Source organism: Pogona vitticeps, chromosome 6 (genome assembly GCF_051106095.1).
Source record: "Pogona vitticeps strain Pit_001003342236 chromosome 6, PviZW2.1, whole genome shotgun sequence".
Lineage (NCBI taxonomy): Eukaryota > Metazoa > Chordata > Lepidosauria > Squamata > Agamidae > Pogona > Pogona vitticeps.
The window spans coordinates 4,088,905-4,115,339 of record NC_135788.1 but is presented as its reverse complement, the minus strand read 5'-3'; the positions used below and the strand labels follow the sequence as shown (position 1 = coordinate 4,115,339).

Here is a 26,435-nt window from a genome sequence, read left to right as displayed (position 1 = left end):
GTGCCTCCTATCGCAAAGGTCCAAGAGGTTCAAGCCTTGGCACCTCCACTTAGGGAGAAGGAGAAGGTCCTGCTGCCAGTCCGTGTCATGACTACTAGGCTAGATGGCCCACCAGTCTGAGTTACAAGAAGGACCTTGCTATATTCTTTGGTTCCTCTGCTTTGGGATCTGCAGCCATCAGCCCTTCCACGTGGACCTCCCCAAGTCACTAGATATTCATCAGAAAGGGGAGGTTTTCAAGCATGAATATATATATATCTCTCCTGAATGTGTAAACTCTTAGAAATTTCAACGTCAGGTGGAGTGACCAACCTGTGTCTAGATTTGGACGACAGGTGGAATCGCCTAATTTAAATGCAAACTGTTTGGGGTGGGGGGAAACTTCCAGCTGAGACAGTTGTCATTTTGACAGGGCTAAGATGGTGCTGTCTAGCACCAGTGCTAGAAAACAAGATAGGTTGATTCCTCTCCCCCGTGTGAAGTGCCTTTAAAGCCTGTGTGTTCGTTCTCAGCTGGCACCAAAATTCTTCGGCTCAACTCCGTGCTGTTTCCTCGTGCTTTGTGTCCTCCACCCTTGACTGCCCGGTTTCTGTGACATCTGAAGGACTTGTCCCGGTGGGATCACAGGGATCCACTCCTTGATCTTAAGGGTCATCCCTGAAATCTGAAAAGATGGGATCCTGTCGACTTGACAGCCCTAGAGGCAGCAGAAGAGTGTAGGAACGGTTGTGAGCTCTGGAAACAGAGGAGTGTTTCAGTTATTAGGGGTTAAGCAGGTGTGTTTAACTTGCCTTCCCTTTGTGCTTCTTCTGAGTCACCAAACTCGTTTTTGTGATTATAAAGCCGGCTTAAGAGCGGTGACAGAGATGTCTGCAGAATAAACAAACAGTTCTTTAGGTTGACGTCAGCCGGTGTGGACCTTTTCCTGGTTTCCTTGAGAAGTTTAAGAGTCTCTTGCCAGGCGCAAAAGGAAACTTGGGCATTTAGTCGTTTAGCAACCCACTGGGCATGATATAAAACTTTCTTCTTCCCTGGGAAAACCAGCCTCAGGAAGAAATCTCAGGAATGTACAGTTCTGGACCCATCCACCATAAACCCCACTTTCCTGCTCCCCTTTGGGTGAGTGCTGCTTACGGATGGATGGGACGTGAATCAAATCTGTGATGGAACTGTGTTTACAGGAGGAGGATCTGCAGAAGAAAGGCTGTGAAGGAGATGGAGGGCACAACAGTTTTGTTGTGCTTCATTTTCAGCAGCTTACAGGCAACCACACATTTCAGGACCCTGGCTGGCTTCAGCCTCCATGCAGTTTTTCAGTTTGATAGAGCAGAGGGTGTCGCTCTTACATCAAGAGATGGGGAGCAGGCAGGTGAACCCTGCTCGTGGAGACCTTCGTTCCTCCCATTCTCAAGCCACTTCCCTTCCTGTTGGGAGAGCGAACCGGCTGGACGTCTACCTTATGCCGGGTCCAACCCCTTGCCTCTTGTCATCCGGTGGATCTCAGGTTGGGGGAGACCGGGGATTTCTGGGGGTCTCTCACCCAGTCCGCCAGGCTTGTCCTGGGACAGAGGACAGTTTAGTTCCTACAGTAGAAAGAGTTTCCCACCCAGGTTCTAGACCGGCCCCTGATCTCTTCCAGTTGTGGCCTTCCTCCTTCATGCTGGGGTAGGTGGTGAGGTTCTTCCTACTTAGCTAATCTTCAGAAGCTTTTCCCTACATGTCTCCACCTTCTGAGTTAACACCAGTTATTGCTGGTATACTGGGACGGGGGCATGCAGTCCTCTGGATGTAATTTTTGCTGCAATTCTCGTTATCACCTGCCATCAGCTCTGCAGGCTGTGGACGATGGGAGCTGCAGTCCAACGGCATCTTCAAGATCTGATCAGTCGGTGCCATTCTCCCCACTTCATTATTATTTATTGTTGTTTATCGATTCATTTGGTTCCTGTACTGCCCATCTGACTGACGGTTACTCTTAGCAGTGTGCAGCGGTGACAACCACGTATAATGCCATAAACATAATTAGAAATTAAATTGCAATTGAAATGAACATTACATTTAAAAACACCGGAGATTCAAAGATAATAGGCTAATACACTCGGCGAGCTGTTCAGATGGGATATTTTGCGAAGCATAACAATGTGGATGATTTTGCAATAGTTAACATTTCTTTTATTTGGATGATGGTGCAATAATAAACATGCCTTTTATTTGGATTATTAGGCAATCATAAACGTAAGATGTTATGAGATTCTTGGGTCATGAGATTCTTGTGGATGAAAGCATCAAATAGATAGGAATATACTGTTTCTTTTTCTGAGGTCCCAAAAAAGTGTCCTGTCCCAACAAGAACACACTTGATCTCATCTGGTTTGGGAAACTATACACCTAGGAAGGAAGATTCATCCCCACCCCAGCTGGTGTGTGGATTTCAGCTAAGCTCAGAGTAAATGAGGAGAGGGGATATAATATTTACACCCCTGTCATATAATACCAAGATAACACTCAGGGGTTAATAGTAGGAGCCTCGTGGCACAGTGGTTAAACTGCAGTATTGCAGCCGAAAATCTGCTCAGAACCAAGGTCCAACCCTAGGTTGCTGGCTCAAGGTTCGCTCAACCTTCCATGTCCAAGGTTTCCACCAGTTCTTGGACGACATGCTGGCAGTCCCTCGGTCCTCTTGGTTCCTCTTTCCTGGTTTCTCTTTTGAGAGCACACTTAGCTGAGTCTAGTGGCACAGTGGTTAAGCTGCAGTACCGCGAGCCAAATCTCTGCTCACAACCTAAGTTCAACCCTAGGTAGCTGATTCAAGGTTCGCTCAGCCTTCCATCCTTCCAAGGTTGGTAAACTGAGTACCCGGCTTGCTTGACTGACAATGTGTCGCCTGTGTAATTAAACTGTAAACCATACAGAGAGTGCTTTAAGTGCTATGGGAGGGTGGTATATAAGCCGCATGCTTTCGCAGTGGCTGTCTTCCGTCACTCCTGCGTCGCACATGATCCCCAAGCATACATGAGGGTCAAGGGCAGTGCTGTAGCGGAATGTGAGTTTGGAAGTGGTGCCGTCAGAAATCGATTCCAAGTAGGCCAGCGCCTCCCAGCAGACCTTGCAAGAGGAAGTAGGCCAGGGCTACGGCTCTCTTTGTTGCTTGGCTGCTTTTTTCTCTAAGGTTTGGTTGGGCTGAGCAAGAAGATGCTTTATCTTCCTTCTTAACAACAAGCTGTGTTCAGCGTTGTCATCAACCAAGACTTGAGAGCGATGCATTTTGCTTCGCGCCATCTCCTCTTGGCTTCTTACGGTCCTTCACGATCTCACAGAGGGGGCTTTCCCCACATCCTCTTTCCATCTCCCCATGCCTAAGAGTCATCCTAAGGCTGCCTGGTCAAGAGCACCCTATTCCTTGAGGTTTCCGGGCCAAAAGCTAAGGGCAGGCCCTTGAGATGCCATTGGGGGGGGGGTTGTGGGTGGGCGAACAAGCCAGCATCAATGACCAAATGGGACGTGTGTGTGACTCTAGACTGTAGAAATTCCACGATGAGGGTCAGCGTATTAACTCCAGCAATAGCAGCAGCTCTAGAGCACAGATGATAATGAACAGACAAAAGGACCTCTGAGCATGTCTACATAGAATGACACACATGCAAAATCTAGAGCTGCCAAGCAGGCAGCATCTAGTTCCCCGAGGTTTCTGTCCAAACCCTAAGATCTAGAGCCATGCTTCCCAACCTGGGGTCTCCAGATGTTCTTGGACTACAAATCCCAGAAGCCCTGGCCAGCACAGCTAGTCACGAAGGCTTTCTGGCAGCTGCAGTCCAAGAACATCTGGGGACCTTCCCAAGGTTGAGAGCCACTGATCTAGGGAAGTAACTCAAAAACTACATCTTGGGGCCAGAACAACACTAGATTTGACGTGGTTCCTTCTTCATGAGACCACGTTTCTACAAATGCCAGAATACATTAGCCAGCGTAGTTCATAGATACCCCAGCTAAGTTATTCTGGTCATTATAGTCTCCCCAAAAAAGTAGATTTTCCCATTTCCCCTTTTGATATTCCATTTTGCTGGGGGCAAAAATCTGTCAGTTTTGTTCCTCTTATGTTTCTCAATACCGGACAGGCGTTCGTGGCCTGTCCCAATTCTGTAGTGGGTTCTGAGACTTCCTCCTTCTTTTCGCATGAATTTCTATTGCCTATTTTGGCGTGTAAATGTTTGTTCCCCCTTCAAAATGTCAGAAGGCACAGATTTTGAAACACAATAGAATCCGTTCCGTTCCGAGTCTCGGGAGCGACACAATAGAGATTTCTGCGCGGAAATCTAGATCTACCGGTATTTCTTTTCTACGCCTGCTTAAAATGCATTTCTGCCATCGCAGCCGGAAATCAAAGCCATAAAGCCCTTTTGCAGCCCCAAATCTAATAAACAGCTTCGTTGGCAGGTAACGAATAGGAACTGCAGCAGGCTTTACATCTTGATGTTGGGCGGTGAGGGGAAATCAGTTGTAATTAAAGGTGCAATTCATTCCCCGTGGTTAATTAAATGAAGAGCGTCCTTTGGAATTAAAAAAATGATAAGTCCAAGGTAATCAGTACAAATTGCAAAGAGCATTAGATTTGGAACCCGCCCACCCGTACCTGATGCATTGAATAAAGGTAGTTAAGTGGTGCAGACAGGTTTGATTGAGCCTCCGGTGGTCGTTAATCAACTATGGACCACCACAGGGCGTCACCTATCATTCCTTTAGCAGCAAATGCTGATTATAAGGAGGTTTCCTTCTGTGAAGCCATAAGAGCCAGCTGCCGTGGGTACTTTAACAGTATCGCCTGCAGTGAAATCTGTTTAGAGAGTCAGTATGGTGTTGTGGACAGAGTGGCAGGTTAGGACGCAGGAGATCTGGGTTCAAATCTCCGCTTGGCTGTGAAAAGTTCTCTGGGAAATAATAGCCAGCCGTGGTTAAAAACTACTCTTTGAACATTGCACAGGCCTTGAAAACTGCATTAGGGTCAGTGTAAGTCGGCTGTGACTTGACCGCACGTAACACACAGATTTATTTTTCCCCCAGCCCATTTCAGCACAGACATTACACTATAGGAATAATAGACTGCAGTGCTGTGGCCGCCCTTCAGATCAGGGGAAGAGGACTACAGAACCCATGAAGAAGGGCTCAAAAGCAAAAAAAAGCAAAGTGTGCTCTGCTTATATACCACCTAATAGCACTTAAAGGACTTTCTGGGCTGTTTGCAATTAATCAGCTGGATATTCAATTTATGGACCTCGGAAGGATGGAAGGCTGAGTGAACCTCGAGCCGGCTCTACCTGGGATTGAACACAGGGTCACAGGTAGAGTTTTGCCTGCAGTACTGCAGTTTAACCTCTGTGCCACGAGACTCCTTTGAAGAAGTGGTCAGGTTGGGGGACATAGACGCCCCCCCCCCCAAAGACTGGGAAAGCATTGTGAGTACACTCCGGCGTCCCCTGAGCAACTTTTATAATTTATAGATCCATTTATGCTGTACTCATGTGAGTAAAATCGCTTCTTAAAAGGTCTCTCTGGTTTTGAGCTGGCCAAACATGGATCAGCTACCCCGAGAGATGGCTTTTGCAATGGTTGCTCAAATCTTGTTGCATAAGCAATGTATGGTAAGGGAGTCTATGACAGCTGGAAATTGCTGGTGATTAAAGATTCCCTGTTTCAGTCCTGATGTGTGCACGACTCACACACAATCATTCTCATTGTGCCTGAGTCAGAGCCTGGGGATCTAAGCAGGGATTCTTTAAGCACCATGAATATCTTGCTACCAGTACCGTCCTCCAGCAGGAAAAGGTATCTGATGATTAAAGAGTTGCTGAAATTGGAGTGGTTGTCGATGAGCCATGTGAGTCCTGGATTTGAAGCAGGAAGCCTTTAATCACCAGCAGTCTTGCCCTGCTGGTACATCATCTCCCTTATGCAACAGGCTGTTGGCCCATGGCTTCAAGGCATTGGCTGGTTCCAGGAAATCTACATCCTACCCAGTATGAGCTGATTAAACTCCCCCAAACCTACTCCACACTGGTTCGCTGGGACTCTTCTCGACACTCAGAATGGTTGTTTTCTTGAGAATTCAAGGAGCAGGGGTTCAAAAAAAGTAGGTTTTCCAAGCGCTAGACCTTTCAGAGTCGAGCTAGTGAGCCAAAGTGGTGGTACAGAAGGGATTTCTTGAAGTGAGAAACACACACACATACCCAATAGAAGCAGAAATGTGTTTGTCCTAATTTTGCTTCCTGCCAGAAGCGAGCCGTGTCGGAGGAGTTCCTGCAGGTGTCTTGAAGCCTCGGTGCGCAAGGCAGACAAGTATTTTTAACTGCGTTGCCGCGATGCTGTTCCCCCCCCCCACACACACACACGAACTCCATTCCTTACGTAATGTTCCCAAAGTACAATAAAAAGAAATGTTTCTGGAGGAGGAGCAGCGAGAGGGGGGAGGACTGGATGTAAGGAGCCCTACTTTCTTCGACGTGACCTGCAGAATCGTCAGCTTGCATTTGGAAGACGATTCCATCGGTTGCAAGGGTGGGGTGGTTATCGAAGCCGGACCAGAGGGTTTGGAACACTTGCATGGTGAATTGCAATTAGTGGCATTTGTCGACCTGGCATGCACCGTGGGATGTTCGGATCCCTTGCACTATAAATCCCATAACTCCTGGGAATTCCACCTGACGGACACACACCTGAGTGTTAATTGTGTGCTGTCAAGTCAACTCAGACTTACAGCAACCCTTGCCAGGGTTTTTCGGGTGGAGTAATGGTTAACCATCTTCCCTTCTTTTGGGGGTGCCCTAGAACTGTGCAACTGGCCCAAGGCCACCCATCCTTAGTGAAACCCTTGTGGCTGATGAGTTTCCCATATAATAAATAATTCCAGCACAGAGGAGAAAGCAATAAAGCTTTCAAATCTGGAGGGTCTCCTCTGTCCAGCTGTTTTTTGGGGGGTTGTTTCTGTCGTTCTGCTTCCTCTTCCTCCCCCAAATCCCCAGGTTCGACACCACCATCCTCCCAGTTGATCAGAAAGCTGGAGGGAGGGGGGGTCCAGCCTTCCAACCAGTTCTTTTGAAGACCTTGCTAAAGCCACCCACCAGTTGCATTAATCAATCGAGCAGGGAAAAACCAGAGAGGAAACATACGACAGATCTGGGAGATCATTAAACCGTCAAGAAGTGTCAGTGGCAGTTGGGGCATGAACAACAATAATAAGCAAAGAGTGAAGGCAGTTGTCTTTGGCTGACACATTCCACCTGCTGTGGTTTCCCGAAATCATTTCTGGGTTGGCTGGGTTGCAAATTGTTTTGGTTTGGTCAAAAAGAGAGAGAGAGAGAGAGAGAGAGAGAGAGAGAAGGGTAATTTCATAGTGGTATCGTTGAATGATGCTGTCAAGCAGAGGTATTTCCTGTCTGTGGACACATACTGATGGTTATTTCCAAGCCCACCTACTCTGGAAGTTTCAGGAAACTGGTCCTACCATTGGACGGAGTAGACCCTCTGCATCAGATAGCAAAGGATGGGGGGCAGAAAAGAGCTGGGTGTGCCCCCTGGACCCTTCTGTTGCTTGAAACTAGCCCTCCCCCAACATTTCTCAGATGTAGGAGAGGAGGCGATTTCATTGTTAGGTATTGGGTGCCATCCAGCCAACTTCTGCAAGTGAAATATGGGAAAGCGGCAGTCCCTTGTCTCTTTGCCTCAGGCAGCACAGCATCTTGGGTCAGCGGCAGGATCGGAATCCCGGTACCCACCATTCCACTGCAGCTTCAGCAGCATAGTTGTTTCCTGGATTGTGTGCGGCCGCTAGTCATGCTGTCTAGGGCAGTGGTCCCCAACGTTGGGCCTCCAGATGTTCTCAGACTACAACTCCCAGAAGCCTTCGCCACCACCTCTGCTGGCCAGGATTTCTGGGATTTGAAGTCCAAGAACATCTGGAGGCCCAAAGTTGGGGACCACTAGTCTAGGGTATTCGGGGGAGTTGTAGGACAAAACAAGTAACATGTCCAAGTTCAATCCAGTTCCTTCCAGGGCAGTTGAAGTCCTCACCCAGAAGATGGGCGTGACCAGGTAGCTGAGGACTCCAGTGGTCCTCTTTGATGAACGTTGCCCTTTGCCATCTGGTGCTCGGTTCATCTCGTCTTCCTTCACAGGATGTTCTCCTGAAGGCTCATCTCAGTCTTTGCTAGTTCAAGAATTCCATTTCTGTCCCACCATCTTTCCAATGGTGGTCCTCAAAAAAGCACCACATGGTCCCCCAAACAGAGAACAACCAGACCTGAAGATGCTTAGCTTCAGCAGGTTTCCTGTATGATGTGCTTTCATCTCATGGTGTGGGATCTACTGGTCCCAACCGGCACTGATGGTGGTTTCTATTGGGTACCCAGGCCAAAAATAATCCCCTTCTTTGACGGTGAATGTGCCGGTCCATCTGCCATCACTTCCAGAACCATGCGGGTGAACTTCAAGAGGAGGTTCTTGGAAAAAGTTCTTGACACTTGATGTCTTGATGGTGCATCTAGTGAGATTGGCTGCAGGTCACGGACATTTTCCAACCAAAAGCCATGAGCCTTTAGAGTGGCTTAAAACTCTTGTCATCTCTTTTTGGTGACAAAGGAAGACTTACACACACACACACACATCTCAGCAATTCATGACAAAGGAGACTCCATATTGGAGATCCGCCTTCCTACTGTATCTCACCTTCCATGTACAGTGGTGCCTCGCAAGACGATTGCTTCGCATGATGACGAATTCACTTTACGATGAGGTTTTCGGAGCGATCTTGCACTTTATTTAACAATGTTTCCTATGGGCGATTTTCGCTTTACGATGTTAGGGACCTTGCCTCGCAAGACGGTTAAATTTTAGGTCCCTGTTTTTCACTTTACGATGTTTTTGACAGCTTGGTCTTGCTTCGCTATACGAGTCTTTTAATCATCTCTGTTTCGTTAGACGGCTGTCTTTGCTTGGGAACCGCATTTCGCTTAACAATGTTTCCTATGGCAATTTTCGCTTTACGATGACAATCCATTCCCATTGGAATGGATTATTAGGTTTTCAATGCATTTCAATGGGAAAACGTGTTTCGCAAGATGATGTTTTCGCTTAACAGCAATTTTTGCGGAACAAATTAACATCATCTTGCGAGGCACCACTGTATACCCACCCATTCACACTTGCAGAAGCCACCTGATTAACTTCAATAATAGGGCCATCAAGCCAAGTGTACTAAATGGCAGCTTCTCGGAAATTTCAGACAGATTTCCATCCCAGTGCTATCTATGGATCAAACGTGGCATATTCTGCACATAAAACATATACTCTGCAACTAAACTAGGGGGCCCCTCCTAAGCATGTTGTGCTTTCCGTCAGACCCACAGCGGAACCCACATTGACTAGAAAAGATGGACCCTGAACCATCACTCTCAGAGTTCTGAAGACCAAGTGAGATCTAGCAAAGAATTTATCTTAGCGATTCCAATGCCAATTATGTCGTGGTGTCTCTCTTTCTCCTGCCCCCATTTTTTAAAAACGATGTGGCATTTTCAAAGGTAGTACCCCCAAAGCCTGCAAAAATGTTTTTTTAAAAAATTAACATTGGCAGAAAGGTTAATGATTTTTTCAAATGAGTCGTCCGTTCTGTTCTTCTCCGCATCTTGTCCGTTGTGCAGCAAGATAAGAAATTAATTAAGACGTCTCCGAGTCCTCTGAAATGAGATGTGCCTTCACACTCTGCTGTCTGTGTAAAGGCAAAGCGGCTTCCTAGGGTACTAAAAAATTAATCTGTGAAATTTCTGATTTCTTGTTAGAGGGATGGCATATTGGTATCTTTTCATGATATCTTTTTCCCCTCCAAAAAAACTCGGTGTTCAAGGAAAGGTTATGTATTTGATGTCAAGGCGCTGAAAATACAAAGCCTTTCCTTTCTGTACATTAGTTAAGAAAAGGATACGAGCTGTTGAAGATGAAACAAAGAGAACTTTTTTGCTTAAAAAAATGCCCTTTATGAAGTCTTTGAAGGTGGCTATTATATCCTCTCTGTCTTCTCAGCTGTTCCTCACAGGGCTTCGTTTCCAGAACGTTAGACCATCCGTGGTCAGCCTTCTCTGGATATATTGCAACTTGTCGATTTCCTCCTTAACATGAAACGGGTTAAACTTCCCCGCTTTTGAATATTCTCCACTGGAAACCTCTGAAAAGGGTCGCCCTAAGTCAGAATTGATTTGACCTCACATGTTGGCTTGAAGTGATGAATGGGCGTTTGCTCCAAGTTTTTGTGCTCCCTGTACAGCAACCTGGCGATGGTTCCATCCAGAAAGAGGATCAGATCTGGGAAAAGTTAGACGACAGCTCCTATAATTCCTTCGTCAGCACGGCCAGAGATTGTGGAAATCCTGAGCCATTAACCTTTCCAAGGGAAGAACTTTCTTGAAGCCTCTCTTGGATGAAGCCTGGGTGCCATCTTGTTTGTTTGCAGTCGTCCTCTGGCGACGGTAATGGCACCGCTTACCGACGTCTGTGATGTTCTACGGCGACGTGATTGTTCCTAAGAAATAGGCAAAAGATGGCCAGTTTTGAATTGACAGGAAGGATGAAACATAGCCGAAATCTCTCCTCCTCACTTCGCAGCAACTCAGAAAGGATCCCAGGTTGGGCCTGATTAGCATTTAGACGTTTCCAGTTGGCCAGCAAAAAAAGGGCCACAGGAAAGGGGCCACCCGGCTACCTTTGGGATGGGGGTCTGTAGGTGGAGGGGAGTCCCTGGGATGTTTCTTGGAAGATGGCAGAATTGAGAGAAGGGTCTCCCTGGAAGACTTTAAAACCTGGATCTTATAGGGACTGAGGCAGTCCTTCAGGTAGTCTGGACCCAAGCTGGTTTGGGCTTTACATATCGCCTATTTATTTATATTTATGTATTTATTTATTGGACTTATATACCGCCCCATAGCACTACAAGCACTCTCCGGGCGGTTTACAATTTTTAATTATACAGGCTACACATTGCCCCCCCCCCCCCAGCAAGCTGGGTACTCATTTTACCGACCTCGGAAGGATGGAAGGCTGAGTCAACCTTGAGCCGGCTACCTGGGATTTGAACCCCAGGTCGTGAGCACGGCTTTAGCTGCAGTACAGCGTTTTAACCACTGCGCCACGAGGCTCTTACCCCACACCTTGAATCTGCACCTACCCCACACCTTGAATCATGCCCCAAATTAGACTGAGTTTAGTTCATGTCCGTCTAAGCGCATTCAGGTTCGTTTCATCAGGCTTAAACAGGTATCCCGATCAGACGAATCTCTGCCATGATTTTGTACAGGACTGGCATCAGTTAATGTCACCCTCTGAGGAGCACAACGGAGAGAATTAATTCACTTAAATCCGGTTGGTGGTGGTTGCTGGAGGTTTGTTTTTTTTTTCCTTCTGGTCTCACCTGATTGCTTTGTTTGTTGAGATTTACGGCCTCGTTCCAGAATGGGATGACATTTCATGTGCTGGATTGCTGTAACTTGAACTTTGGGGTGTGTGTGTGTGTGTTTGTATTTTTCCCTCGACCGTGAAGGCAGCTGGGGGCTAGCCAAAAAACCCTCAACGCTTCCCCCCGTGTTTGTCCAACTGGAGGGAAGCAGCTGTCCTTTTGCCTTTGGGATTAGCAGCCATTTAGCCACAAATCATCCAGTGCTGGGAGGAAAAGAGGCAGGTTTTAATTTGAAGGTTTCCAGCATTTAAAATCACTTTCCCCCTGTCTGCCCGCAACGTCTCTTTGTAGAATTGTTGTTGTTTAGTCGTTAAGTCGTGTCCGACTCTTTGTGACCATATGGACCAGAGCATGCCAGGCCCTCCTGTCTTCCACTGCCTCCCGGAGTTGGGCCAAATTCATGTTGGTCCCTTCGATGACCCTGTCCAACCATCTCGTCCTCTGTCGTCCCCTTCTCCTCTTGCCTTCACACTTTCCCAACATCAGGGTCTTTTCCAGGGAGTCTTCTCTTCTCATGAGATGGCCAAAGGATTGGAGCCTCAGCTTCCGGATCTGTCCTTCCAGGGAGCACTCAGGGTTGATTTCCTTCAGAACGGATAGGTTTGTTCTCCTTGCAGTCCAGGGGATGCTCAAGAATAATCATATGCAAATCATATGCAAATACATTCAGCATTAGCGCTCTGACAACTGCCGGATAAACAGAAGAAAGCTTTTATTGTGGAGATTAATAGCAGTATCTCACAAACATTAATTTACGATCCCTTTGAGATGTCTGTGACTTATTATTTTAATTTTTTTCAGCAGAATAATTACCTTCGCTGCCATCCTGTGCCAGTCTATGGCAAACTGCCTTCCTATTTTTTTTTTAACAGCTGAGCAAACCTCAGTGCTGCATAACCGAAGTACTACTTGTATCAACCTTATCATTTAGCCCTAATTAGACTATAGTCTGGATTCAGGTACTAGTCCCGGCTGCGGGAGACCCACAGAATCAATGCGATTTATCTAAGTCTTCACTCTCTACTCAACAGTTGACCCAGTGGATCTACTGTAGATGTTGCATGTGGTCAGGCTGCTTCTGACATACGGTGGCCTTATGAATTAATGGCCACCAGACATCCTTCCCAATCACATCCCTTCTCAGGTCTTGGCTGTACTTTCTGGGACTAGCAACTAGAGTCCGTGGTGAGAAACTGAGTAACGTAAGTAAGCGGGAACAAAGGACTGGTTCCTGCCCGAAGGTGCATACATATCAATTAGGGCAAGTGGCTCCATCGTACCACAGTGACTTCAGAGACGAGCTTTGCAAAATCCATACAAGTGACTAGTCCATAAGATTCGTGCATGCCTGTTCGTTTTCTGCAATACCCTGGTGGCTTGAAAGGAGACTTCTCCCACCCACTTCTGGAATAGCAATATTCCACTTTCCAAAAGTTTGCCACCCACAGCTGGATTTTTGACTCACCCCAGATGACCCGAAAAGCGGGCTGCGATGGGACGGCTGCTGACTCACGGAGCAATGCGGACGTTCACACAAACCCACGCTCTTTGGATCAGCTGGAGTGTTCGTTTTCTGTCCAGGGTTGGACTCAACAGAGCCCACTTCTCTTGCGTAAAAACTGCAAAGAGCTCTTTGGCATCTTTCGAATCCAGCGCCTTCTTGCCTCTCTCTGCCCTCTGGTGTTCAGCCGTATCGTCGAGCCTGGGGGACGACAGTCCTCCAAATCACCCTTGTCGGGGATTCTGGGAGTTGTTGTTGACAAAAGGAACTTGATTGTGTCTGAGAGCTGCAATCAGGATCTGGGAAAGTCTAAGCCTTTAAAAACTCCATTGAGCCATCTGTCTTCCGCGCGCCTTGTGGCTGTAGCGTTTTTTGCTAGTGCAAATTATGAGTTTTTTCTCTGAACCTACCACAAATCCGCTTCACTGGCTGACCCCATAATTCTAGGGTTAAGGGCCAATGGGGAAAGCTCACCGCTTCCTCAGGGCCATTCAAATTATTCATTGGATGGATGGGGTATTGTGCCATCTTTCCTTCAGTGAGCATAAAACAGTGTAGCTGGTTCTCCTCCTCCTCATTTTATCCTCACAACAGTCCTATGAGGCAAAGCAGGCCAAGAAAGGAGAGCAACCGGCCAGAGGCCACCCAGTAAATTTCATGGTTCCATTAAATCTTCTGTTTTTGCAATCTCGCATGCTGCCTCTAGTAAGTTTGGCTGGGAGGGCCCATTCTGGGCTGGTGTGACTGTCAATCTGTCCAGCACTAGCCAATGGTTCCTTCCCCGGCCCCTGATTTCAAAGAGAGTCCCACCTCTCTGCTCAGAGTCTTTGTCCCTCTCTTGGTTTGAAAGCAGTCTGTTGAGACCTGTTGCTGAAAGCCGTCGTATTTATAAGTTTGCTGTTTGATCTGTTCAGTGATAGGTAATTAACCCCTTTAGTCCTTTTTCCTTACAAATATCTCAGAGTATGTTACGGAGACTCTAAATAATGATTAATGAGAAAAAGGGGTGAACTATTCTGGAGAACTTGAAGCTATTCTGCTCTTGAGTCCTTGCCATTCTACTGTGCAGCGAGAGGAATTTAAATAAAAATCCAAAACTCTGCAACATCTTGAACCCGGATTTCCAGCGCCCGCGTTCAGCACTTTGACTACTCCACAATGCGGCCTCTGATCTCAGTCTTTCTGTTCATCTGTCCGTCCATCTGTCCCACCTCTCTGTGGATGGACGAGCTATTCTGACCCCATTTACATTATCTGACACCAGTCTGTTAGCTAAGGCCTTTCCAGACCCCTTAATCAGCAGTCTTCAGGCAGGAATGCTAATACCGGATCTTATACAGTGGGGTCTCTACTTAAGAACGTCCCTACTTAAGAACAATCCAACTTAAGCACAGCTCCATTTGCTAAATTTTGCTTCTACTTGAGAACAGAAATCCAAGATAAGAACAGGAAAAAAAAACCTTTCCTGCTCTTTTTTTAACCTTAGGTCATCTTAGGTTAAAAAAAATTCTCCCCCTAGTGGTAGAGTACGTATTAACCAGCTTTGCATTAGTTCCTATGGGAACTAATGCTTCAATGTACGAACGCACCTCTACATAACAAAAAAACAGCCAGAACGGATTAATTGGTTTTCAGTCCATTCCTATGGGAAATTTTGCTTCAACTTAAGAACGTTTCAACTTAAGAACACCATTCCAAAACGGATTAAGTTCTTAAGTAGAGGTTCCACTGTAGTTTCTATGGACGGAAAAGAGCAGATACGGATTAAATGGTTTTCAGTGCATTCCTATGGGAAATGCAGATTCAACATAAGAACTTTTCAACTTGAGAACCACCTTCCAATACGGATTAAGTTCTTAAGTAGAGACCCCACTGTAATTCATCCCTTCCTGGATCTGTTGGCAAAGCAACTGTATGCCTCTAAACAGGAGGAAACCATTGCTAACAACAAGAACTTACAGAAAGTGTGTGTGTGTGTGTGTGCTATTGTTATGCAATCTGGTTGTCACTTTGTCGGATAAAAATATTTGGGTTTTGATAACGAAAAGGCTGTGTTTTTGGCCCCCCTTTCCCTCCCAACAGCCGCAAGCCATTGAGTTCCCAGCCTTCATTTGGGCCCAGCTTTTGTTTTGCTTAGAATGCCAAATTATCCAGGACTTTGCTTTTTGCAGACGGCGGTTATGAGCAGATCCAACTGGCTAACCTTGAGCGTTGGCAGCTGTCCCTTCCCGGCAGATTCATCCTCGAGAAGAGAGCTGTTTGTGACGGATTTCAGGAATCCCAGCCCTGGGTTGTGGATGATTGACTACCAATCGACAGTGGATGACTTTAATGCTCAAATGTCTATTAGTAACTCGGGGAATTGTTTTTAAAAACCGTTGCTTTGATTTCACCTGTTCCTTGTCCAAAATCTTAAAGTGCGACATTTTCGTTCCTCGTTTGTGGCGAAGCTTAGATGTGTCGAGAGACACGTCCGGGCTGTTTTGTTCCAGTATCCCTGTTCCATCTTTTGCTTAATAAATAGAAAGCCTAGGTTTCAGGCAGCCCGTTTCAAATCAGGCACACCGCTAGGGATGTGACAAAATCTCAGTTTTTCATTTTTCGTCAAGGCAGGATTTCTCGATAAAGCAAGACGATAGATCAGGAATTCTCCTCACCCTGTCCATGTAAGAGTTCTCATTTCCAGCATAAAACTGGATCAACAAGTACATTTTTTCCCCGTCATGTTTTCTGCAGCATACAGCTAGTACCTTTTTTTTAACATCCAGGTACACATAGCTGGCACAAAGGACAGAGCGATACTAGCAAATGCAGTATAGCACAGGATGCGCTGTTTGTATCTGGATTATTCAGTCTGCTCCATTTGCCAGTATGTGCCAGACGGTGACGTGTAAAAGCAAAAAAGAACGTATGCAGCTTATATACCACCACACCACACTCAGAGCACTCTCTGGATGGTTTACAAGTTAATTATGCACGCTGCGCATTGCCCCGCCAGCAAGCTAGGTACTCATTTTACCGACCTTGGAAGGACGGAAGGCTGACTGAACCATGAGATGAATGCAGTTTTGGCTGCAGTGCAGCAGTTTAACCACCGTGTCACGAGGCTCTGTACTGTGTTTCTTGATAGTACAGAAATGTGCAAATCTCAGTCTCCTGTATATACAAAACCTCGCCAAGAAATTTTGAAGAATTACTCAACTTCTGAACAAATGTGTGCTTCCCAAGTTCACTCAGAAGGATGGGCTGAGTCCATATATCCTGTTGCCCGATGGACATTAAAAAGACAAATTCACACATAACAAACTGTTGTGCACACACACACGTAAAAGGCCAAACAACATTTGGGCCGGTCTACACTAGGCCTGGAAAGAATAGAGTCAGCCATCCATGCTCAAACCATCAGGTTGAGAGCCGGACAGTGTACAAACCAAGCAGTTGAGATGCGTGCTATGTGCTAACGCCTCCTGTTTTTCTAATCCATAGACCTTATCTTTCACCAGCGCATAGCTTTATTGAGGCTTGCTGAAGCATATCCCTCACATAGAAACCTTTGAAATTGGGCAGGTTGGTTGGTGTCTTTGTGAATTTATTTGCCCTCCCGGCTTGTTGTTTAGGCAGGCCACAACTGCGTACCTTCCAAACAATGCGCATAACCAGGGTTATTCTGGGCGTCTCCCATTAGCCCCCCTCTCGACCTGTCCTCCAGCTAGCAAAAGGGAACGTGTTGGATATTTTGACAATAACAACAACTCAGTGAGGAAAAGATTTCAAAAACAAACAAGGAATCTATAGCATAGCAACATCAGTCACAGATGCAGTACACATACACACACACACACACAGAGTAACCATGTCATAGTGAAAGGTCAGGAAACCAACCGAAGGATCTTTATGCAGGTAATTGTAATACATTATCAAGAAGTGATGTATGGAAGCAAGAGATGGACTATAAAGAAGGCTGACCGCTGAAGAATTGAGGCTTTTGAATTGTGGTGCTGGAGGAGGCTCTTGAGAGTCCCATGGACTGCACAGAGAACAGACCTATCCATTTGGAAGGAAATCAACCCTGAGTGCTCAGTGGAAGGACAGATCCTGAAGCTGAGGCTCCAATCCTTTGGCCATCTCATGAGAAGAGAAGACTCCCTGGAAAAGACCCTGAGGTTGGAAAAGTGTGAAGGCAAGAGGAGAAGGGGACGACAGAGGATGAGATGGCTGGACAGGGTCATCGAAGCCACCAACAGGAATTTGACCCAACTCCGGGAGGCAGTGGAAGACAGGAGGGCCTGGCGTGCTCTGGTTAATGGGGTCACCAAGAGTCGGACACGACTTAAGAAGTAAACAACAACAACAACAACATCAAGAAGTGTTGGTCCAGACTGCATTGCATTCGCAGATGAAACAAAACAGCACCCTGAGAAATCTGCCTGTTGGCTCGAGAGATCTGACACTTCCACCACTTCGCTCAGTTTGGCTGTGCTTGGTTTCTGGAATTGGCATGAAATATAGCTGGCATAAAATATCTTTTTTCTGGAGTTCTGCAGAAAAAAACATGCAGTACAAAGCATATTTTACTAAAAGGATATTTTCCATAAAATCTATGTCATATGTGCATTTTGCATGAAGCTCCTGTTCTCCTGCAAGATCATTGGCTCTGTAAAACAGAGATGGCAGCCCCTGAAGACACAGGGAATCAGAAGGGAGAGCTGTTGCATTTTTTAAAATAAATGTTATGGACTTCCCATTGCAAATCAGAAGAAATTTGCTAGTTTCGTTCAATTCAGGCCAGAAATGACCTAAAACATGTTATCACCCATCGCTGTTGGCTTCTTGTTTGTTTTCCAGCTCAGTTATATGTGCGGAGGGGCAACGCATGATGTAGGCTTGAGAGAGGCTTCCCGGCTGCCCTGTAGAATTTCACAGGGTGACGCTCTCACTTAAACTCACGTCGGTTGGTTCTCACCTTGTCGAACGGCTAGGAGCTTCAGAGTGACAGACGTTGACCTGACAGGCCAAAGCTCCAGAAGGGAAATGCGACCAACAAAGCAGAGTTAAAAGGCGTATCTGTGTTTGCTGGACCCCAGGTTACCAGCGTCCCAGATCTCAAAACATTGTGCGGTGAAAATCAACCTGTTGGAAAGCTAGGTTAAGCAAGGTGGTGGAGGCACAGAACGGAGGAAATACACACCTGCCGAACATCTGAAATGCCAAAAGGGGGAAAAAAGGCAGCATGTTTTGTCGGAGATAGGAAGGTGGAGTTCAATTTGAAAGAAAACCTTCCGAAATACAAATATGATTGCTGATCGCCATTGAATCCCGGTCGATTTACAACTTTTGCACAGCGTAGAAAAGTGCAGACTGCCATACACTACCCATGGAAATGGGTTGAATCCAGATCGAGACAGATTTGTGCTGATGAAAATGACCTCCTCTTGCCTCCTGATAGTAGTTCTTCTGTTCCTCTCCTTCCAAAAAATAAAAATAAAAAATGCTGGATAGAGGACCATGCTGATTAGTGGGGAAAAGGGAATCGTGGCCAAGCTGGACTTAAATCGCACCCGTGACTCGAGTTCTTTTTTTCAATGACTCAGACTCCATTTGCAACTTGTAACCCACCACCACCCCTTCTTTTTTTCTGGAGTGAAAAAGCTTGTTTTTAATAGAGACTCAGACTTGGGACTTGGTAGCAAAGACTGGGTCTGAGTTCCAAGTCTTTGCTACCAAGTCCCAAGTCTGAGTCTCTATTAAAAACAAGCTTTTTCGCTCAGTGCTGATTAGGGGAGCTAACTGTGGCCTATGGAGGAGAGGGTTCCCCCCCCCCCATATTGGGTAGACTAGAGGAAGGGAGACCCTGGATCTAATTCAGGCCTTGTAGAATTCGGGGTCTTAAGAATATTTAGCCTTTAAAACAAGCCAAATGTCTCGGCCCTGTGGAGTATATGTGGGCGGATAAAATTCCATGTCATTTCAGAAGCTGGAAGGACCAAGAAGGATTCCAGGGAGGGAGATTTTGCTTTGCTGCCAAGCTGAAGCGATTCGAGGACTTCAGCAACCCTGCATTTGAAGTGTTTACATCTTTAAAGTACAATTCTGAGCATCTGTCGCTTGCCGGTTGAGGGATTCTGGGATACGTAGTCCCAAAGGAACCTTCCCCGGTCTTGAAAGGACCATATGCCAGTTAGCAGCACTCCTGCCGGCTACAAAAAGCTGGCAAAATTTGGATCTGTCGGCTGAAGCATCCAGGGCGCTGGAGAGCGGCCACGGGAAGAGGCTGTTCCTTTTCACATCCCATTTAGAGTCTTCCCGGAGGCATCCCCGGCTGCTTCTTTACCAGGATTGGGATGAAATGGATGATGGGTTTGGGATGCAACCATTTGGCAACAGACACAGCTCCGAACGGCCTTGGTGCCAGCAACGGTAGCTGCTCCTGCTGTTCGGAAAGTCTTTATTGCCTGATCACGTTGGGATATAGAGAAGTCCTTAGTGACTCCAGCATAAAAGCAGTGTCAATAAGAAGGACTTCAGCTGTTGTGCAAGAGAATTTGCTGTGCGGGAGTTGCGGGCGGACCGTGACAAGCTTCCTGTTTCTGCCCCAGTGCTAGCTGGGAGCTTTCTTTCAGAACAGGAAGTTAGATGGAGCTAGGCCTAAATGCCTGCCGGGTGAAGCCTTTTCTCCCAGGCGAGCCACATTGAGATATGTGGAAGAGGTGTGTTACTCAGGCAGAAGTTGCAGAATTATAGGATTGGTAGTCTAAGAAGTCTGAAAATCTCACCCCTGCTGATGCAGCCCTGAGAACAGTGAGATTTAGAATGGGCACCTCATCATAAGAGTAGGGACTTAAGCATGCTAAGGGGTACAATCTTCAAAAATCATCTGGGCAACATGTTCACGGATCACGCTGGCTGAAAATTTGAGGAGAAAAAATTAAAAATTGGGGGGGGGGAACGAACTTTTCCAGGTCATGTGATGGAATCTAGTACTTTGGTATTAAAACCTAGCAGTTTGAAAGCATGCAAATGCGAGTAGATAAATAGGTTCTGTGTCTAGTCGCGCTGGCCATGTGACCACGAAAATTGTCTTCAGACAAACGTTGGCTCTACGGCTTGGAGACGGGAATGAGCACCATGCCCTAGAGTCGAACACGACTGGACAAAAATTGTCAAGGGGAACCTTTACCTTTTAAACCCCAAATCCTGAGAAATTCCCACAGTTCCACAGCTAGAATCCCACAACTCATAGCTCAGTGACTCTGAGATTCTGGAGAATTTACTCCGATACCCCACAAAAGCATCAGATACATCTGCTTTTATTAACATGAATTTTAACATTCCAGCCTTGCCCAGAGATTTAGACAATATGGCAGGGATTTCTTGATCAAATGTTTGATAATATGAATGCTGTCAAGGCAAAACAAACAAACAAACAAACCCGTAGCCCCCTAATATACCCTCAAGAGCTCCAGTTAATAGCAGGCATTTTAAACTGCCGTTCCCTGTCACTGTTTCTCTGCAAAGCTTATACGTGGCCAGCTCCTTTGTTGTGGAGAAAAAGCATCTTAACAAGTGGAAATAATTTTTTGCTCTGCAGTGGTTGCTCTCCGTTGCCCTTGTGTAAGGGTAGAGAGAATAGAAAAATACTTTTAACTGATTTCCTCTTGTCTAAATCAGGACTGTACTCCAGGACATGGATTTAAGCCTTTTTCCTGATTGACTTCACTGGAGCGCATGATTTCACTTGTTCTGTTTCCCATCGCCACCGGCTTGGCCAGTTGAGTCATATGTCCACAGTCTTCTGCGTCTACTCGATTTTTTAGAACCATCACAAATCTGCATTTTGATCAACCGTACTTTCGCCTCCCCTCCCCAAAAATACATATTTTAGTAAATATGAGTCATATGTATTCCCCCCTAAAATAGATACTTTATACACGTCATTCATTCATTCATTCATTCATTCATTCATTCATTCATTCATTCATTCATTCTATTTGTATCAAACTTTTCTTCCAAGAAGCTCAAGGTGTTCAGATCATCCAGTCATCGGGGAAGGCCTTTCTCTCGCTCCCGCCACCTACACAAATGTGGTTGGTGGGGACACGAGAAAGGGCCTTCTCTGCAGCTGCTCTCAGACTGTGGAACTCCCTCCCACTGGAGACCAGCCTGGCCCCATCTTGGCTGTCCTGCAAGCAAACAAAGTCCTTCCTCTTCAAGCAACCCTTCCCTCAACGATTGGCTGCTTGAATGGAGTTTTTTAAATGGATGGTTGTGCCTTACTGCTTTGAATGTGTTTTTGGTTTTGCTTTGGTTTACTGTGTTTTTTTTTTAATTTGCTTGATCCTTCTAAATGTTTGCATACTTACTGTTTTTAGCTTTGATATTGCTAATAATCTGGTTGGTTGGTTTGGGATTGTGGGATGAACTGGGTTTCCCCACATTTCTGTCCCTATTCGGGCACTAGACTGACTAGCACTGGGAACACTGGGAGAGGAAAGCAACTAGCCCAGTCTTATTTACACCCTTCATCGCTTCACCTGTGAATCTGAAGAGGAGACTTGAAAAGCAGAAGCCTGGAAAATCTGGGGTCTCGTTTACATCTTGAAACTGCATGTCAGCACGGCAGTTCCCCTCTTCTAACCCGGTGCTGAAGCCTATGAAAACCGCATGATATCCTCTAAGCGTGCTCACAACACTGGGCTGGATGGTGCCTGAATAGGATTACCGGGTTCCTCGCGTGTCAAACAATGTATGCATGGAATTTGCTTCTGATTTCAAGTGGCTAGGAAACCCTTGTAGGCAAGGGATCCGGTAGCTCTCTGTTGTTAGTCTTGACGCTCATGGGGTTGTAAAGAACTGCATGATCAAAAGGATAAATCTAGGAGGGCTGTTATTTGTCATTTCTTCAACCAATCGCTTCTAAACAAACAGTTGCAATGGCACTTTCTGGCCATATGTCGTGGGGGCGCTGACGTCCAGTGGAGAAGAGCACGCCACTCCATTCTCTGGGTCAGCTGACAGGGTCAGACCAAATGCAAGACTCCACTTTTACTTTTGCTGGAGTGCATAGTTCAAATCCCCAGCGCCTTACCTTTCATGTTGCAAGACTGTTTTTTTCTCCTGTAAAAGTTCTTTTAATGGCTTTCGATATTGTACTCTCTCCAAGACGGTGGATTTTGTGCGAATTGCATCTTCCTACGTGGGGACTAGAGGAAAAATCTTCCTTGTTGGTTACAAAATAAGCTGCGCAAGTTTTCTCGTTGGCAGATAAAACGCCTGGATAAATTAATACGCCTCTGCCCTTATCAGATGAACCAAGCTGAAATACTCCCACAACACTTGCAAAAAAAAAAGTGGAATGCACACACACACACCCCAGTACGATTTTCAAGTGACTCATCTACTGTGTATTTACTTTTTGCGCCTGAGGAACAAAGATAGCCCAAGAATTCATGCCATTTCATCTCTAGTGTATGCATGGGATACATATATTTTAGTTTAGTTTGAAGAAATTTGGGATCCTTAATGCGACTGAATGTACCTCCTCTTGTGTAAAGCAGTGCTAGTCAAATATTGGAAATTAGAGTGCGGCCTTCTAGGTGGTAAAAATTTCATGCAAAATTGCTGGGTTGGCATGTCCATTCTTCCGGATGTTCTTTTGAAGTTGAAGAGCGTAGCTTCAAAATTTATAAGAAATGTGTGCTTTCTGCAATTTGAAAGGCCAGGAAGTTTCTATCGAGACAAGAAGTGGTGGGAAGTTTGAAAAGTTACCTTTTTAGGACTACAGTTCCCAGATTCTGGGATAGCCACACAACTGAAAACTACTGGTTTCCACTCCCTGACAGATAGTATAGTTTGAAAAATGCTGCTAGAAATTTGGATTTGAAAGGGGTAATTCCCCCTACAAAGGAAGGGTGTGCATTCCCATGCGCCCTCCTCAGAGGGCACAGCAATAGACAATAAATCATCACAATCAGGAAAGCAGAGTATTACTGGAGCTCTTACTGGTGGTGGGGAGCAAAGCAGAGTCACAGGTTTTCAGGACTTTGGACAGCACAATGTGGAATGAACATGATCCATGGTTCCCAATCTTGGGTCCCCAGATGTTCTTAGACCAAAATTTCCAGAAGTCTTCACCACCAGCTGTTCTGGTCAGGATTTCTGGGAGGTGTAGTCCGAGAATGCCTGGGGACCCAAGGGTGGGAGCCAATGAACGAGATGGAAGTTTCTCGTACAGAGAGAGCAGAGAGCTGCAGTCAACTGAAGCCTTGAAATTTATTGTCTGGCCTTCCAGATTCCTTGACCTATGCCGGAGGTTCCGTGCGCAGCTTCTGTTTCTCTGGCGGTTTCTACCGTCCGGTGCTTCTACAGCCTAAGAAAAGCTATGGGGGGAGTCTATCATCAGAGTGAGAGGCTGATAGGAAATGGACATCCTTCAGAAGCTCAGGAAGGTTAACTTCCAGACAACCTAGGATCCCAAGTCTAGCCTGGGCCCCTCGAAAAGTTTTGGGGGTTGTGTTTTGAACAAGCGAAGTCTTCTGGTCTCCAGGAAGGCTTTTCTGGGCTTCGTCTTCTGAAGTTCTTCGTCTCTTCTTCCTACAGGTTGCGGGAATCTGTGGGACAACATTACTTGCTGGCCTGCTGCCCGTTTGGGCGAAACCAGAGTGTTACCCTGTCCGGTCTACTTCAGCCTCTTTTCAAAGGTTCGGGGTGAGTGATGTTGACGGCTGAACCAAAGGCAACAGCTAGTTTCTTCTTCAGAAGGGTTCCTTCTGTGCTCCGTTCAAGGAAGGTTCATGGTGTTGAAAATACTTTTTTTATGAGAAATATCCAAGAACCTCTTTCTTAGGATTGTGGTCCACTCCAGCACCACGAGGTGGTCGTATGTAGAACAGATGGTGCCTTTTCAAATTGCAGTTAAGGGTTGTGTTTCCAAATGGCCTCCAGTGTTAAACAGTATATTTTGGCCTGACCAACAGCGACCCTTTCTTCCTTGTTCACCAAGCATGGTTGGATGGGGGTGGGCGTCCCCCACACACTTGAAACGAGCTTCCATTTAGGATTAATTAATTTACCTAACTTGGAAGCCTTGAGGAAAGCCTTGATAACCCCTTTAACTTCCTTTGGCTTTGGAACAATGCTTTCTGTTGAAGGCTTCAGTTTGTAATTTTTGTTGCATGTACTGGATTTGGTTTTTTTTTTTTTAAAAAAAATCAGAATCTATTGACTGAAACGAAGTCAATGGCAGTGGCAAATCACAGCTGGTTAGAGGCTTCCTTTAAGCGGTTTTGGGGTATATGGAACTTCATCACCTTGTGGAATTTTACAAGGTGAAAATTCTCCCCATGTACAGTGGTGCCTCGCTTAACGGCAATAATCCGTTCCAGGAAAATCACTGTTAAGCAAAAACATCGTAAAGCAAAAATAAAAAAGCCAATTGAAATGCATTGAAAACCTTTCAATGCATTCCAGTGGGCTAAAAACTCACTGTCCAGCGGAGATCCTCCATACGGCGGCCATTTTCGGTGCCCGTATAGCGAGGAATCCGTCCCTAAACACAGCGGGGAGCCATTTTAAATACCCGGCCATTTTGAAACCACCGATCAGCTGTTAAAAAACATCGTTTTGCGAAGAATCGGTTCCCAAAGCAGGGAACTGATCATGGCAGAGTGAAAAAACCCTCTTTAGACCAGTGGTTCTTAACCTTTGTTACTCAGATGCTTTTGAACTGCAACTCCCAGAAACCCCAGTCAGCACAACTGATGGTGAAGGCTTCTGGGAGTTGCAGTCCAAAACTCCTGAGTAACCCAAGGTTAAGAACCAGTGCTTTAGACCATCGTTTTGCAATTGCAAAAGCGATCACAAAAACGTCGTCATGAAGCGGATTCGTCATAATGCGCGGTAATCGTAAAGCGGGGCACGACTGTACTGGCTGGATAGCTCAGCAAATCGTCTTGCTGCAGAACTAGAGGTTGGAAGAGTTCAGTTTCCGCTATGCCTCTGGGGGAGAAGTGCCAGCTTGTATAGCCTTAGGCAAGCTGCACAGTCCCAGGGATCCCCCCCTCCAAAGAAGAAGGGAATAGGACACCACTTCTGAATATTCTCTACACTTAGAAAGCCCTGGAAAAGATGGCCATTGTAGTTCAAAATTGACTTGCCAGCATTTGATGATAGTGTTGGTGATTAAATATGTTCCCCCTAAGGTGCATCTTCTTTGCATAGGGTTTGCCTGACTGTGTGTGTGTTTTTATGCAGGTCTTCCCCTTCCATATACATTTTGAGCATGTCGTTTGGTAAAAAGAACTGCACGACAAAATTCAAAGAAATGCAAGAAGCAGAGAATCCTTTTGCCCCAGTTCACGTTGTAGCTGGAAATGGCAAAGTGGGTCGATTCAAATTAAAATGCAAGCCAGACAATTTTTCTCTCTCTCCATCTCACACCCTCGGGCTGCTAGGCTGCGGAAGCCGAGGTTTCCTGAATTGCCAGGTTCGACACTCTTGGCCTATGCAGAATGGAGCAGGATTTAGCCTTAACTCAATTATATCCATGCTGTCGTCCTCTTCCATCTCGCTGTCAGTTTCCAACCCTTTTTCCATTCTCCAGGGCCGGCTGAATGCCCAGCCCCCTTCCCTTTCCGGCTCTTCCTGAAAGCACCAATAAATCACTTTGCTCTCTATTTATGTTCTTTTGCAAACAGGTTAATCCCTCGACTTTGGTCTGCGTGTTCTTCACCTGGACACTTTTCCTTCCTGGAAAATCCTACTCCCTTCTGAGCTAGAGGTGAATGGGAATAGCACGGCCCTGCAAAAGGGGGTTGGTTCATATACTGCCTTACCCGTGAATTGCCCGTGGAAACGGTTTGGCAGCCGGTGGAACTGCCGTCACTGGGACGTTATGGGACTCCTGCAACCAGCTCTGCTTAGCAGTCTGGCCACCAAGTTTTTGACCCATTGAAGTTTCCAAACATTTTCCATAGGCAGCCCTGCATCAAGGGCGTAAACAGTCATTTAGCCAGGATGTAACTCAGGCAAGTTGTCACTGTGGTCAAATCAGACCTTGGCAGGAAGGGGTGCAGTTGGCACACCGGTTCTAAGTGTGCAAAGGCACCCCTGACTCACGATCAGGAATTTCCAAGCCCTGCAATGTTGCTCACCTCCATAGGCAGAAGAAAGAACAAAAGAGCAAAATCTTTTTTATCCGTCAAGGTCCCTGTCATTTGTGCAGATTCTCCCGACGCACGACGAGCGGGCTTTTCTTTTGAGCAGCAAAGCGCTCGCACGCACTGATTGTCCTTTGGGGGCAACAAGTATTCATTTGTGGGAAACCGCTCTTTGCCTGCCCTTACGGGCCAAAATTTTGCTTGGCTTGCACCAGGTGGCAGGGGGGAGAAGCCACTCTCCTCTCATGAACAGTGTGTGTCACAGAGCAGCTTGGCCATCTTGCAGGGT

The 26,435-nt window shown here is 46.2% G+C and overlaps 1 protein-coding gene across 1 annotated transcript in view; it reads left to right on the top strand.

Moving 5' to 3' along the window:
• The window catches only part of VIPR1 (vasoactive intestinal peptide receptor 1), a 78,433-nt gene that overhangs the window by 22,140 nt on the left and 29,858 nt on the right, over positions 1–26,435 (top strand). Inside the window, exon 3 of the mRNA XM_073002810.2 lies at positions 23,589–23,696. Within this exon, the coding sequence (XP_072858911.1) occupies positions 23,589–23,696 (108 nt within the window). The remainder of the gene's footprint in view (positions 1–23,588; positions 23,697–26,435) is intronic.